At 42.4% G+C, this 15848-nt stretch overlaps 3 protein-coding genes across 3 annotated transcripts in view; 2 read left to right on the top strand and 1 right to left on the bottom strand.

Annotated features, from left to right (window-relative positions):
* LOC111194578 (protein diaphanous homolog 1-like) overlaps positions 1-15848 on the top strand; it is a 275332-nt gene that overhangs the window by 23128 nt on the left and 236356 nt on the right. The window lies entirely within an intron of this gene.
* Positions 1093-5170, top strand: LOC111194460 (uncharacterized). Its single transcript, XM_022678585.2, has 3 exons — positions 1093-3808; positions 3924-4240; positions 4345-5170. The coding sequence occupies exons 1-3, from the start codon at positions 3714-3716 to the stop codon at positions 4653-4655; spliced, it is 723 nt and encodes a 240-aa protein (XP_022534306.1). The 5' UTR covers positions 1093-3713; the 3' UTR covers positions 4656-5170.
* LOC103025680 (uncharacterized) lies at positions 5892-10761 on the bottom strand. Its single transcript, XM_049470045.1, has 11 exons — positions 10745-10761; positions 10296-10378; positions 9721-10168; positions 9008-9332; positions 8797-8902; positions 8123-8725; positions 7826-8032; positions 7412-7716; positions 7048-7304; positions 6702-6950; positions 5892-6600 (listed from the first exon to the last, which is right to left on the bottom strand). Exons 1-11 carry the CDS (start codon positions 10759-10761, stop codon positions 6009-6011), a joined length of 3192 nt encoding a protein of 1063 aa, XP_049326002.1. The 3' UTR covers positions 5892-6008.

Genomic DNA, 15848 nt, shown 5'->3' with positions numbered 1-15848 from the left:
AATAAAGTCTGATTCTGATCTAAATAAGATCTGATTATAGATGAACTCCATTAGAGACTCTGCTGATAAAGAGCAGAGTTACTCAGTTTATACTGAGAGAAATAAAGTCTGATTCTGATCTAAATAAGATCTGATTATAGACTGAACTCCATTAGAGACTCTGCTGATAAAGAGCTCAGTGTTACTCAGTTTATACTGAGAGAAATAAAGTCTGATTCTGATCTAAATAAGATCTGATTATAGATGAACTCCATTAGAGACTCTGCTGATAAAGAGCAGAGTTACTCAGTTTATACTGAGAGAAATAAAGTCTGATTCTGATCTAAATAAGATCTGATTATAGACTGAACTCCATTAGAGACTCTGCTGATAAAGAGCACAGAGTTACTCAGTTTATACTGAGAGAAATAAAGTCTGATTCTGATCACAGTAAGATCTGATTATAGACTGAACTCCATTAGAGACTCTGCTGTTAAAGATCAGTGTTACTCAGTTTATACTGAGAGAAATAAAGTCTGATTCTGATCACAGTAAGATCTGATTATAGACTGAACTCCATTAGAGACTCTGCTGATAAAGAGCAGAGTTACTCAGTTTATACTGAGAGAAATAAAGTCTGATTCTGATCTAAATAAGATCTGATTATAGACTGAACTCCATTAGAGACTCTGCTGTTAAAGATCAGAGTTACTCAGTTTATACTGAGAGAAATAAAGTCTGATTCTGATCACAGTAAGATCTGATTATAGACTGAACTCCATTAGAGACTCTGCTGTTAAAGATCAGTGTTACTCAGTTTATACTGAGAGAAATAAAGTCTGATTCTGATCACAGTAAGAAGAGTTTGGGCAGTAAATCAGTTTATAGAGTTTTTGTTGAAGTGTGAACACAGTCATTATCACAGTTTCTCTGTTCAGAATGAACATCCCTCTGTCTATCTGCTCCAGTTCTGTCTTATATTCACCTTAACCACGCCCCCTCATTATCCTCTACACCTGTTGGCAATCTGTAACTCCGCCCACTCGTTACTTGTCCCAGGTGAGTGTTGTCTGTGTTTAGTTTATATATAGACCTTTGTTCTCCTGTTTCTGATGAAATGGGTGTTAATGTGGGTGTTTGTGGGTTTTGTCACTGAGGGCTTTTGTTTGTTTATCTGACTTTTACCAAACTTTTAGCTTTTTGAAGTTTTTTTCTCCTGAAAAGCAGTCCTCATGCACCAGATTCTAAACTTTCCTGCACTGTTTAATCACTGACTAGATGAACACAAACAGCAACGACTCTACTTAAGAAAATTACACAGTTTTAACATAGTTTTACATTTCAGTTATTTTACATACTCTCTTACTCTGAACACTTTCCTACTTCACTGTTTACTAATAAAATATCCTGAACTAGTGGAGACTAGAACCTAAAGATCCATCAGATCCTGTTAAATCTCAGCTCAGATCAGAGTCTGATCACTGCTATCCAGTACAGAGGGAGTCTGTAGGACAGAGTCAGGGTTTTAATCTGAGCAGCTACTGGAAGACAGTGAGGAGGATCAGTAGAGGAGATACATGGATGATCTGAAGATGAGTCTGATGAGTCGTATAGGAAGATCAGTCAGAGGAGAGCTGCAGTAGACAGGTGTTAAATATGAGACTGCAGAAGCTCCTGCAGGTTCTAAAGAGAGAACCGTGGTTCTCAGGTAGAAAATCCACCTTTAGATCAGCAGAAACTGGAGCTTAATCACCTGATAATGGATTCTGTCTAAAGGGAAATGATGGAATAGCTTTACTCATGATCTAATCTCTCCAGCTGAGAGTCTGGACCATGCACAGATCTTAATTCCTCTGTACCTGGAGAATCACCTGTTCATGAGAAATCTCCCACAGTCTATAATAACAGTGATGATTTATCAGCTTCATACAACAGAAATCCTGTTGAATTAAAACGTTTATGATTTGGAATTCAGTCTTTATCTATAATGTAGATCTCCAGCTGAACCACATCAGTGTGAATTTAGTACAGGATCTGCTGTGCATCAGTTTCATCAGATGGTTTTAGTATCTAGAAGAATCTGAAGAACCGAGTTCAGGATTTTGATTGGGAGGAACTCCTTCATGGCTCCACCCTGTACAGGTTTAATCCTCCACCTGATGAAGACAGTGCTTAATATGTTTAGCAACAGTTAAATATCTCTATAAATCAACATAAATTCTTCCCACAATATTCTAATACCAAAGTTATTTTCTACAATCTATCTGAGAGAGAACTCATTTTCAGATCTCTCCAGAGATGTTCAATCAGATTCAAGTCTGGACTCTGGCTGGGCCACTGCAGGACATTCACAGAGCGGTCCTGAAGCCACTCCTGTGAGATCTTGGCTGTGGCTTTGGATCGTTGTCCTGCTAAAAAAATGAACCGTCGCGCCAGTCTGAGGTCAGGAGCGCTCTGGAGCAGGTTTTCATCCAGGATGTCTCTGTACAGCTGCATTCATCTTTCCCTCTATCCTGACTAGTCTGCCACTTCCTGCTGCTGAAAAACATGCCCATAGCATGATGCTGCCACCACCATCAGGTTCTCGGTCACCTCCCTGACCGAGGCCCTTCTCCCCCGATCGCTCAGTTTAGACGGCCGGCCGGCTCTAGGAAGTCCTGGTGGTTCCAAACTTCTTCCATTTTCGAATGATGGAGGCCACTGTGCTCACTGGAACCTTCAAAGCAGCACATTTTTCTGTATCCTTCCCCAGATTTGTGCCTCGAGAAAATTTTGTCTCGGAGGTCTACAGACAATTCCTTTGACTTCATGCTTGGTATTTGCGCTCTGACATGCAGTCAGCTGTTGGTCCTTATATAGGCAGGTGTGTGCCTTTCCAAATCATGTCCAATCAACTGCATTTACCACAGGTGGACTCCAGCTGTAGAAACATCTCTAGGATGATCAGTGGAAACAGGATGCACCTGAGCTCAATTTTGAGCTTCATGGTGAAGGCTGTGAATACTTACGTAATCGTGATTTCTTAGGTTTTTATTTTAAATACATTTTCAGAACTTTTTTTACATGGTCATAATGGGGTATTTTGTGTAGATTTTTGAGGAAAGAGATTAATATAATACAATTTGGAATAAGGCTGTAACATAACAAAATGTGGAAAAAGTGAAGCGCCTTGAATACTTTTCGGATGCACTGTAACACCAACATAGAGAAATAAGGTGGTTGCTGCGCAAAAAATCCAGACCAATCTTCTCTGTTGGGCCCCTGTGAGGAAAAAGAAAAAATAAGGGTCCCAAAACTATCTAGACAAACTCTAGAGCCGAAGAAAAGTCCACCAAAGAAAATCTAGACCTGAAAAGCCTATAACATGATTCTCCAAATGATAATAGAAAAGTGGACCCCACTGCTGGCTTGTCTCTGCCGTTTCTTCCTTAAAGTGGGCGTTGCCCATTGAGGTGGGCGTGAGATGGGCGGGTACCGGCTAAGCGCAATCCAATGAAAGAAATGGAGGTGCGGTTAAGAAAGTTCGGCGGGTGATTTAATGGATATGCGTTCACCTCACCTGGATATGCGTTCACTCCGCGCTGATTCTTCTGCTGTTCTTCTTCGCTGTCTCTGTGAGGTGAGTTTTACAGAGAGAGAAACTATTAAGAGAGCAGAGTTATTTTAATATGTATTTTCTCAGCAAATGAGTGTTCTTTTAATGTTTTTTCAATGTTTTGTTTTCTTTTAACAGAATGAGAACTCTAACGGACAGAATTAGAACTCTTTCAGAAGAGGAACTGAAGGAGCTCCACAAGGTGTACGCTTCTACTAAACTGAAAGATAGAAGGTATTTAATATGCTTTTAACATCATTATATGTTATATTGTTATGCATGTGTTATTAAATATGTATTGAGCATATCAATCATAATTTATTATCTTTTTTTCTTGTTCTCATTTTAGTTACATTGGCTGCCTGTTACAAGCCAAACCCAGGCCTGGTGGGTTTGTGGAGGCTATGCAGACAGAGATCAAAAGACTGGATGAGAAGAACCAACGAGCAGCAAAATTCCGCCCTCCACACTGGCCACCTGTGATCTCCCTACTGGAGAGGGAGAGGCGGAAAAAACTCAGACGGGAGCTTGAGAGGGCCCAAAAACAGCCACAAGCCACCACCTCATCACGTCCCCCACCCAGGGAGAAAAAGGCCAAGTCTCATTCAGATGCCAGGCCAAGCACTTCTAAGTGGCCACCAGTTCTAAAGGGATTGTCTACACCAGGTAACAAATTGTCTTTTTTTTGTAAAGTATTTGTTCTCTATTGTTTCTCCTGGCTTATCATTTTGTTTGTGGCATATTTTCTAATACTATTGTTGTTTTTGTAGCTTTGCCTCCATCTGCCTCCCTTGCCATCTTGCCACCAACACCAGCAGTGGCTCAGTTAGCCATGGAGCGGGTGCCAAGGGCACACAGTGGCGGAGAAAGAAAAGGATGGAGGAAGACAGAAAGAGCCTGGAGGAGACTGGCAAGATCCGCAGACGCCGGGACCCATCATGCTACCCGTGCAAGCTTTGTGGTCAACCAAAGAGACTGGAATTTGGCCACAGCTACTACAAGGGCAAAAGTTTTTGTTCTAAAGCTTCTGGACGGAGCGCCGCTGACTGGCTATCGGAGCAGAAAAGGCTTGCAGGTGTAGACACTACCAGGAACAAGTCCAAGGAGCTGACAACAAAGAACAGACTGGAAAAAGAGAAGAAGCTTAAGGAGATGGGAATCCCAGTGAAGCAGAGGAAGCTGCCTGAGTTCAGAAAGTGTATGCTTTGCGGCCAACCACAGCAGAAGGCCTACGGCCACAGCCGGTACAAGGGAGTGCCATTTTGCTCAACTTTTGAGGGCAAGACTGTGGATCTCTGGCTTGCTGAGCAGCGTGAAGCAGAGAACCAAGGTAAACCTGTGACGAGCAACACCGTTGTGAAGAAGAGAGACTGAACACCTCTACCTTTAAGGCTTCCTGCACTCAAAAACCAAATTTACCTCCAAGCGTCCCTGCACTCATTGTAAATAGTTATATATGTTGACAGTTCATTTACCAAGTGTACTTATTTTATTGTTTGGTTTTGTTTTATATATATTTTTATGTAGCATACAATTGGCTTGTTAGACAAGCAATTTAAACAAAATGTAAAACTAATTTAATATATAATCATATATGTTGACAGTTCATTTACTAAGTTTACTTATTTTATTGTTTGGTTTATTTTGTGTGAATTTTAAATAAATATTTCTATTCAGCATACACTTGGCTTTTTAGACAGCTCATTTATACAAAATATAAAACTTTTATAATATATATAATCATATATTCATTATAATATATAATCATAGAAGCATCTGAATTAGTAAATAATAAAAAAAGTGTAAGTTAAGAACAAAAGTGATTTTATTTACAACTAACACAATTTAAAAACAATAAAGCCAGATAATATGTAGAGGTAGACATATATTATATATATATATATATATATATATATATATATATATATATATATATATATATATACATACATACATACATACACATTAATTAAATTTTGTTTCTATAGTGCTTTTTACAACAGTCACAAAGCAGCTTTACAGAGAAAAATAGGTCCACGCCTCTTATGAGCAGCACCACAAAGATGCCAATTATTGTGGTGACAGCAGTGGCAAAAAAAAATAAACAAAAACTGCTTTATAACATAAGATTCCTTTAATAAATACAATGTTAACACACAAACAAGTATCTATGTATTGCAGTATATTTACATATATGGGAACATATTATATATAAATATAAATGTATTATATCAAAAAACAAATGAGGATGGGTTTATATATATATATATATATATATATATATATATATATATATATATATATATATATATATATATATATATATATATATATAACAATGACATTTAAAAGTAGGTAAAGCAGCGGTGATAGGAAACAACAACAACAATAATAATAACAATAATAATAATTACAATCAAAGTCACATTCACTTTCAGTGTTCGTTCTCACTGTCTTCCACTTCCGCTCTCCACTCATCTACAGTCTTACCTTCTGCTGTGGAGCAGAAGAATCTGTTCCCTATCCGGCTGTGTCCAAACTCTCTTGTCTTTGGTTTTCCACACAGCTTACAAATGTAATGAACGTGTGTGGAGTGAGGAGAGACTGGGATGCCGTGTTGCTTTGCCACTGCTTCAGCTGCCTTTCTTCTCCTCCACTCAGTAGTCCTGCTCCACGTTTTTGGTGGCTGAGCAGATGGAGTGGAGAAGGCAGGATGTGGCGGCACAGGTGCAGGTTGCAAAGTGGGATTTGGAAGCAGAGGTGCAGGTGGCGTGGGAATAGCAGGCTGAGGTGGCAATGGTGTAGTGGTGTAGCAGGGTGGGAGTGTGGCAGAATGCTGTCCTCGCTGCACAGCCTGTCCAGACAGATCCGGAGGTGACGGGAAGACCAAAGGCCTCGGGTGTTCGGTTTTAACAGGAACCTGTCTAGGCTCAGGCAGTGGGGTGGGGGATGTCAGGCTGGGGAGTGGTAGAGGAATCCCCTTCGACAACACGGTCAGCTCCTGCTTCTTCTGCCAGTTGTTGTACCTATCAAAATAAAACATGTCAGTATGATGATTAACACTTATTTAGCAATAAACGTAGTGCATCATCAACATCATTAAAGTCAACTTAAAAACCTTACTTACCACACAGAGAGCGTTCGCTGGTTTAGCTCAAAGAGTTGAAGTCCTGTTGCTTCCATGAGCCCAGGATTGCTCAAAACCAGCCTCTTTATCCTGCTGTACTCCCGCAGGATGACACCCCAGCGATTTACCCTCACACCTGCAATCTTTTGGCCCTGAGGATAAATCGCACACAGCTCCAAACAGATGGCCTCCACCAGGCGGCTTGCGTGTGGCCACTGCGCAGGCCCTGTGCCCTGGCCCAGCAAAGAGCTGCATAAAATATGTGAAAAACAGACAAATTAGAATGACAATAAAAGAAAAATGTGCAAGAAAAATGTGTGTGAGAAGGAAAAAACATTGCCCTTACCGCTTCAAGCTTTCCGTCCCACTACAGACAGAGGTCTTCGTGTGGCTGGCCTTAAAGCGACCCTGAATGAGACGCTCTTTGTGTCTCGGCAGATACGAGACACGCTGCTGGTCGGTTTCAGCCAGACTGTTCCAGAGGGCTGTAATCTCTGTAACATGCCGTTCAGAGATCCAGTCCTCCTCTCGTATGCTGACCAAGTACCTGGCCAGCCTGACCACCCGGTCATACCCAGGAGCTCCATCAGGCCCTCTGAACACCTGAGGAAAGGAAATAGGAACAGGACAAGAAAGTGAACTGGTTGAGCAATGATTTCAATATTGTGCTAAGTTTGTTTTTCATTATGTTCGCTGTAAAACATTCTTACATCATCGTCCACCCCTGATGTTGCTGGTGAGGGCAGGACAGGATCTGCCGAGGTGTCTTCTGGCACTTGAGGTTCAGCTCCTTCAGAGTGGACAGAGAACAGGCTGTGGGGGGGATCAGCAACAGACAGAGGGGCAACCGTGGGGTCGATCTCATCTGTCCCACTGTACTCCTCTTCAAATCCCTCATCCTGCCAGTCTGGAGCACTGTCTGGGGTGCCATCTGGAGAGTCAGGGTCACGACCGATGTCTTCCCTCAACTCCTTGCACTGCTGAGAGTAAAGGTACTCCACACCGATCAGCTCCCCTAATTAAAACAACAGTGAAAAATAAAGTAATTATACCAACTGAACAAAGATAGATTTGCATTTATTGTTGACGAACAACAGTACACAAGTTCATACCATAATAATTACCTGTGTACTCTCCAGGTTTTGTGCAGTCCTCAACCAGGCTCCGGCCAAGCAGCTGCTGGCTGAGCTGGTTAAGGCTGTGCTGCATCTGACCACTGTAGCAGCGCAACACAGGCTCCACCCTGTCTATTGCTGCTGCACGGTCCTCATTCCACCTCACCAACCCTTCCAGGAGATATGCCTGGAAGTTCTCTGCATTTGCAGAGGTTCCTGTAAATTCAGAGAAACATATTGTAAGCACAATCACACAACCACTTGCATACAAACACAATGTGAAGTTTAAAGAGCAAAAGCACACACCAGGAATGAAGCTGTTGAGGTGGTAATGAAACGACTCCAGGGAGGTGGAGCCCCGTGCACAGCGGTAGACAGGAAGGATGACTCCTCCCTTGGTCAGTTGGCCAGTTTTGTGGTAGAGCTGGAGTCCTGGAGGATCCTGGATGCAACGCATGTGCTGACGCTGGGTGTCCCAAATAGCGCCCATCCGTTCAGCATCCAGCAGGGGGATGCCCATCGTGTCCCTGACATCACTGAACGCAGCCAGCAGCTGACCGATGAGCTCCTCTGTCTCCTCTGCACCACGTGTGCGGCGGCGACAGTGTCGAGCAAGCATCTTTGCGGTCAGATGTTGGTTGAGCTTGTCCTCCGTCAGGCCCACGACACCCTGCTTCTGCTCCAACTCCGACTGAACAGCCTCCCGCAGACGAGCCACATCCTCTGCATCCCACTCGAAAATGCAGCCGGAGAGCTTTGCCATGAAGAGGCCGTACAGCTGGTGACTGTCAGTGGTGACGCCTATTGCGAATCTTCGCATCAGGTGCCACACATCCAGCCTGATGACCAGCTTGCCGCAGTCCTGGACATTCCAGCTCCAGAGCAGCAGTCCCTGTCCACGTACAGGAGCTTAGGCGGAGGGACTCCTGCATCTCGGTATCGGTGAACAATGCCCGTTACCATGGGTAGCAGCCCAGTACCTTCACAAGCAGTAAGCACGGACATGAGCACCTGCCCATGCTCATTGCCTATGTTTGTGACCCAGGCTGCTGTCCCACCTGCAACTCCAGCCAGCTTCTTGGTAACCTGAGCACAAAACAACAATATTAATATATTATTATTCATTTAATATTAATTTACTGTAACTGTTCAGATAAATAAGTCTGTGTGTGAATGTTACATAGATTTTACCTTCTTTGTTGAATCCATTTTTAAAATGGATCCAAAGATGGAGGTCACCCTGGCCTTCATTTCACCGATCCGAGTACGGACATCCTCTGCGTGGACCGTGAGGAGCCAGTGAGGGGAGGGGATAGGCAACATCGCCGGTGGATCCGCCACATGCTTAACCGCAGCACCTGGGACCTGGAACTTTTTACACTCTGCAAGATACTGCAGAGTTCTTGTCATCCAGGCCTCACTGTGCTGCTCTCTCAGCTGCTGGTAAAGCATGGAGACGCTGTTGCCGAGGGACCTCTGTCTCATCAGCCGGACCACTTTGATGTCACAGGACAATCTGGAGAAAGGAGGTGACAGATAGGGGGAACAAAGGGGGTTAGAGGCACCAGAACAACTTGGAGAAGGGGGGTGGGGGGTGAGGGGGTGGAGGTAACAGGCACAGAGAACAAAAGGGACTAACGAGCACACGCATTTCAAAAGGCACTACACAAACATTCCAGACATAACAAAGGGAGGGAGAAGTGTGGCCATTATGCGGGTTATCAAACACTAACGCCCTCATTATGCTCACATTAAGCCCCCATTAAACCCCCCTTTTCACAGTCTGGCACTGTCACTTCTCAGTAAACATCATACTTTTACTTTACATGAGACAAAAACTTTTGTCTTAAAACTTCTCATGAATTATTAAGATAAACATGTATTATATTTTATTCTTTTCTTACCTGTACGTGAGGATAGCAGGAAACCTAGCACGATGTGCAGGGTCCAGTTGCTCCAGAACGTCCTGTGACCACGCTGCCACCTTCTTCCGACAACGACGGCATTCCAGATACTCTGTGGCCATGTAGTACCAGCTGTCTAAGTCCAGCACCTTCCTGACTGTCTTGTAGAGGCCGCATGATGTCAGCCGCTGACCTGCCCGTTTGCAGTCGGGTTCCACGCACAAGAGCTTGAAGGCCCACATGCGGTAGGGCATCCAAAGACAGAAAGGTCGGGTGAAGAAGCTGTCAGGTGAAGATGGGGGCTGATGATGCACAGGGCGTGGTGGTGGAGGATGCCACCACATTTGAAGGCTGTCAGTAAGTACAGCCCTCCCTGCCGTGTCCCTCTTAAACATGGCACGCCCAAGCCACTCGTGCTGCTCCCTCGGAAGATGGTTCTTCCAGCTCGCTGGAAGCACCGGACCCTACAGAGATAATGTCTGTCAGTCAGTGTATGTTTGAGTTTAAGGCAACCTAATGTTACAGGGAGCTCTTTCATTTAACAGTAAAACCATGCACTGAAAAAATAACCTCACCTCTGAAGCAGCAGAGGATGCCGCAGCCCTTTGCTTCTCTGCAGCCTTTTTTGGAGAACGAGACGGGGTTACTGGGGCAGGAGCTGTAAATAAAAAAGCACAATTCAATTGACAGTCATGTTGTTGCTTGCAACGCATCTATTTCTATAATCTGTCCATTAATGCGCACAGGAAGGGTTGTACATTCATGCTGCTTAATTAATGAGATTGTGGACAAATTAGAATGGAAAAAGTGTGTACATTAGGGGAAGAAAGAATGGAGGAATTAATTAATGGAAATTATGCGTGAATCCCAGCCCAAGCATTGTGACACAAGCATGAAAACACCTGAAGATGAGAGCTCTATGCCACTACTCCACAAAAGCAAGACAGACAGATAAGGCAGGTGCACTAAAGCAAAACTAAGCTACAAGCAGGCTAATATTCAGCGGTTCATTTAGGACTCTTACCTTAAATCTGTTACCATCATTCTTTATATAGCAAAAAATAAACAGATTTGACTTCCGCTTCCGCCCTAATGGAGTAGGCAGCAAGGAACGGGAGCTCCGAGTATTCAGGAACACTTATTGTGGACTAAACCAAATTATCCACTCAATTCTGCATGGACGACTTTAAAATAACATTCATAAAGATTTTGGACGGACATGGAGCAAGATTCGAGTAAAGCAAAAACACCCAGGGCGCCTCGCGGCTTGGCGACATCAGCGGCAAGTAAGCAGAAGATGGCAGATCCGACGCACGAGGCGGACCCACCCATCTCTCTCAAAACACTCAGGGCCGAACTGCAGTCGTACAGAGAAGCACTGGTGGGTGATATAAAGTCACAAATAGAAAGTTTACACCAGGAGATTAAGAAGGAAATCTCATCTCTGCGGGAGGAAGCGAAGGCGGACGTTCGCGCACTGCGTACTGAGCTGATCCACGAGCAAACTGCTTTGCAAAAGGCGCAAACGGAGATGATGAACGAACAAGCAGAGATGGGAAAGGCACTGAGTGACACGATAGACCGCGTCGCAATACTGGAACAAGCTAGAGAAAAAATGGCAAAAGAATACAAAAGAACACATGAGAAGTGCATGGACTTGGAAAATCGCAGCCGAAGGCAGAATCTGAGAATAATAGGCATCGCAGAGGGAACTGAAGCGGGCCACCCGGCGCGTTTTGCTGCTGAATTCTTTTCAGAAATGCTCGGCGCGGAAAATTTCGGTGGTTCACCGGTAATTATAGACCGAGCACACCGGTCTCTGGCCCCCAAGCCCAAGAAAGGTGAGCGGCCTCGAGCGATAGTGGTTCGTCTGCACTATTACTCGGATAAAGAGAAGATTCTCAGCTTATCAAGAAGCAAAGGGCGGCTGTTTTATAAAGGAACCCCCGTGCACATTTTCCCAGACATGAGCCCGGAGGTCGCGAAGCTGCGAGCCGCTTTCAACCCGGTGAAAGCCCGACTACGGGACGCTGGAATAAAGTACAGCTTGTTTTACCCGGCCAGATTGACGGTCACCGTGGATGACTCTAGGCACACATTCGAAAGTCCAGGAGAAGCAGAGGACTTTCTTAACAAGAGCCTTCCGGCTAATGTTGAATCTGCTTAAGGAATTTGTAAAATAAAAAAAATAAAAAAGCTGCGCCTAGTCGCGGCATGACCTTCAGCCCATGGACCGTATGTGAGTGAGAGCCGCTTGCCCTTTTTTTTCCTTGTTTATTTGTATTTATTTTTTTCTCTCTCCCCCTCTTGCTTTTATTTACGGATGTTATACTCTTTCGCACACAGCTGGGGAGACGAGACTGGACACGTATGCTATTTTTCTTTTATACTTTTTGTCTCTAGATAAGAACTAACCTTAAATTGCGTGCAAAGGACATTTAGCGACTCACTCACAAACACGAGTGAACCCGTCTAGGTGATAAGTTTGGTCTTACAAAAAAAATATATAAAGTCAGAGGAGCTTAGTGGTAAGTCTAACGCGTTGATCTCTCTGAATGTATGTTTTTGAAGAAGAGGTTTTATTTAGGAGTTCTTGGTTTTGTAAGGGGAAAGGCAGAGGGGTAGTCAGAGTTAAGTTGAACGGGGTATTTCAAATGTTATTGTGTATTTTGTTTGTTAAGCAGTTGTCATATAAGGTCATTTTTTTCATTGATGTATCCTCTTTGATATTCACTTTTGGCTAATCTAAAGAGAAATCCCAGTAACACTGGACAGGGTAGTCTGGTTCAGTTTGTGTCATGGAACTGTAAAGGGCTTAATGGAGCAGTAAAAAGATGTAACATTATGGCACATCTTAAAAAGCTAAGGGGTGATATTATATTCTTACAAGAAACACATTTAAAAAATAAAGACCAAAACCGATTACGTTGTAAATGGGTAGGACAAATATTTCATTCAAATTTTAACGTTAAATCTAGAGGCACAGCTATTCTAATAAGGAAAAATATTTCTTTCTCCCCAACTAAGATTATATCAGACTCTTATGGTAGGTTTATAATAGTGGCTGGTCAGCTTTATAATATCCCTGTAGTTCTAGCCAATGTTTATGCCCCCAACTTCGATGATGAGCATTTCATTACATCTTTTTTCAACACTATACCTGATTTGGATACTCATCAGTTAATAATGGCTGGAGACTTTAATCTAGTCCTCTGTCCTGCTTTGGACAGGTCATCCAACAAGAGAGCACCCCTTTCTAAATCAGCTAGAATAATTCACTCGTTCATGGATACGTACAAAGTTGTAGACCCCTGGAGGTTCTTCTTTCCAAACCAACATAAATATTCATTCTTCTCGCCAGTGCATCACACGTATTCCCGGATAGATTTTTTTCTAATCGACAGCAGATTGTTATCAACAGTCAAACACTGTGATTATGAAGCAATTGTATTATCAGACCATAGTCCTGTGGTCTTGCAGTTGACACTGGCCAAAAAACATGTACCTAAAACATGGAGATTTGATAACAACCTGCTGTCAGATAAAGCCTTTGTTGAGCAGATTACAACGCACATAAAGGTATATTTATCTATAAACGATAATTCAGATACTACAAGGTCAACCCTTTGGGAAGCGCTCAAAGCATATATTCGTGGACAGATTATTTCTTACAGTTCCCTGATCAAAAAACAAAATAGCAAGCAAAAAGACAAAATCACAGACCAGATATTAGAGATTGACAATCAGTACTCAATCTCACCTTCCCCAGATTTATATAAAAGGAGAATTACCCTGCAAACTGAGTTTAAACTACTCTGTACTACAGAGACAGCTAAATTATTGACACGTGCCAGACATAAATATTATGAGCATGGGGAGAGGGCGGGCAAAATGTTAGCACATCAACTCAAGGAGGTCACTGCATCGAGATTAATTACAACGATACGGACAGACTCAGATCAGATATCAATAGATCCAGAGGAGATAAATACCACTTTCGAAAATTATTATATTAAATTATATTCCTCTGAGTCCCCTAAAGACCCTACTCTTTTAGATACTTTTTTTGATGGCTTAGATATTCCCAACATTACCTCACAACAGAGAGAAACCTTGGAAGCACCTGTAACTACAGAGGAAATAATTCAGGTAATAAAAAATTTGCAGTGCTCTAAAGCACCGGGACCTGACGGATACACTTCAGAATTTTACAAAACTTTTAAAGATCAGTTATCACCTCTGCTACTTGATTTATTTACTGAATCAACTGAAAAAGGACGTTTGCCTCCAACTTTTTATCAAGCTAGTATTTCATTGATACATAAGGAAAACAAGGATCCATTGGATCCTGGTTCATATAGGCCATTAAGCTTGCTTAATGTAGATAATAAAATATTTGCTAAAGTGCTTGCAACCCGATTAGAAGAGGTACTTCCAACAGTGATCTCCCCAGACCAGACAGGGTTTATTAAAAACAGGCAGCTATTTTCTAACATTCGTAGGCTGTTAAATATTATCTACACTCCCAGCTCTGAGGACACAGAGATTCTCATCTCATTAGATGCAGAGAAGGCCTTTGACAGGGTCGAGTGGGATTACCTCTTCTCTATCCTGTCAAGGTTTGGATTCGGTACCAAGTACATTTCTTTAGTTAAATTACTTTATGCTAGCCCACAGGCTTCAGTACAAACAAATGACAATAGATCAGATTTTTTCACCCTCAGCCGTTCATGTAGACAGGGTTGTCCGCTCTCTCCCCTTTTGTTTGCATTGGCAATAGAACCGTTAGCAATCTCCCTGCGAACAGAAAAATTTTATAGTGGGATTTACAGGGCAGGGAGAGAACATAAAGTTTCGTTATATGCTGACGATTTGTTATTATTTATTTCCAACCCTGCTAAATCACTCCCAATTATCTTGTCAATATTAGAGAGGTTTGGAGCAATTTCAGGCTACAAACTTAACCTCTCAAAGAGTGTACTGTTTAAGATCAGCCCAATAATTCGACAACAAACATACAGTTCCTTCCCGTTCACTGTCTCGGATAAATTTAGATATTTAGGTGTTACTATAACCAAAACATTTGCTGAGTTATTTAAACAAAACTTTTTAAAACTATATGATCGTACAGTGCTGGATTTTGAGAGGTGGGCAAAACTTCCTTTCTCCCTAGCTGGCCGGATCAACACGGTGAAGATGAATACGTTGCCAAAATTCTTATTTCTTTTTCAATGTATACCTTTTTTTATAAATAAGGCCTTCTTCAAAAAACTTGACAGGATTATAACTTCATTCATATGGAATAAAAAGACCCCTAGAATTAAAGCTTCTTTATTACAAAGACCAAAAACACAGGGGGGTATGGGGCTGCCTCATTTTCAACTCTATTACTGGTCTTGTAATATTCGCGCCCTTTCATTCTGGTTTCAGGACCAGTTGTCTGACTGGGCTAGTGTTGAAAGTCACTACTGCATTCCTTCATCTTTATCAGCATTAATATACTCAGCCGTACCCATCCCCCGAACTTATCTCTTGAGAGACCCAGTTATTTTGCACTCAGTAAGAATCTGGACCCAGATCAGAAAGCATTTTGGTTGGCAAGCTGGCTCTGTTTTGGCTCCACTCGCCGCTAATCATTCATTTTTACCCTCACTTTCAGATTCAGTGTTTCACTCCTGGTACAAAAAAGGTATACTCTCAATTAAAGACCTGTTTATTGATAAAGTTTTTGCCACATTCCAACAATTACAAGTTAAATTTATCTTGCCTCAGTCACACTTCTTTAAATATCTACAAATACGCAGTTTTGTAAAGGATAAATTTCCAACATTTCCCAATGAACCAATAAACTCACCCATGGACACTCTGCTGTTGGCTAACCCTCTAATTAAGGGAGGTACATCTATCGTATACAGCCAACTTTTGGAACTAGAACAAAATACCACTCTACAGCATCTTAAACTAGCCTGGGAGGAGGACTTGGGCATACATCTCTCTGATGAACAGTGGACTGAGGCACAAGAACAGGTTCATTCAGGTTCAGTATGTGCTAGGCATGGATTACTTCAATTTAAAATCCTACATAGACTGCATCTTTCCAAATTAAAACTTTCCAGGATGTTTAAAAA

This window comes from Astyanax mexicanus, chromosome 21, assembly GCF_023375975.1.
Source record: "Astyanax mexicanus isolate ESR-SI-001 chromosome 21, AstMex3_surface, whole genome shotgun sequence".
NCBI lineage: Eukaryota > Metazoa > Chordata > Actinopteri > Characiformes > Acestrorhamphidae > Astyanax > Astyanax mexicanus.
This window is presented reverse-complemented; position numbering and strand designations above follow the sequence as displayed.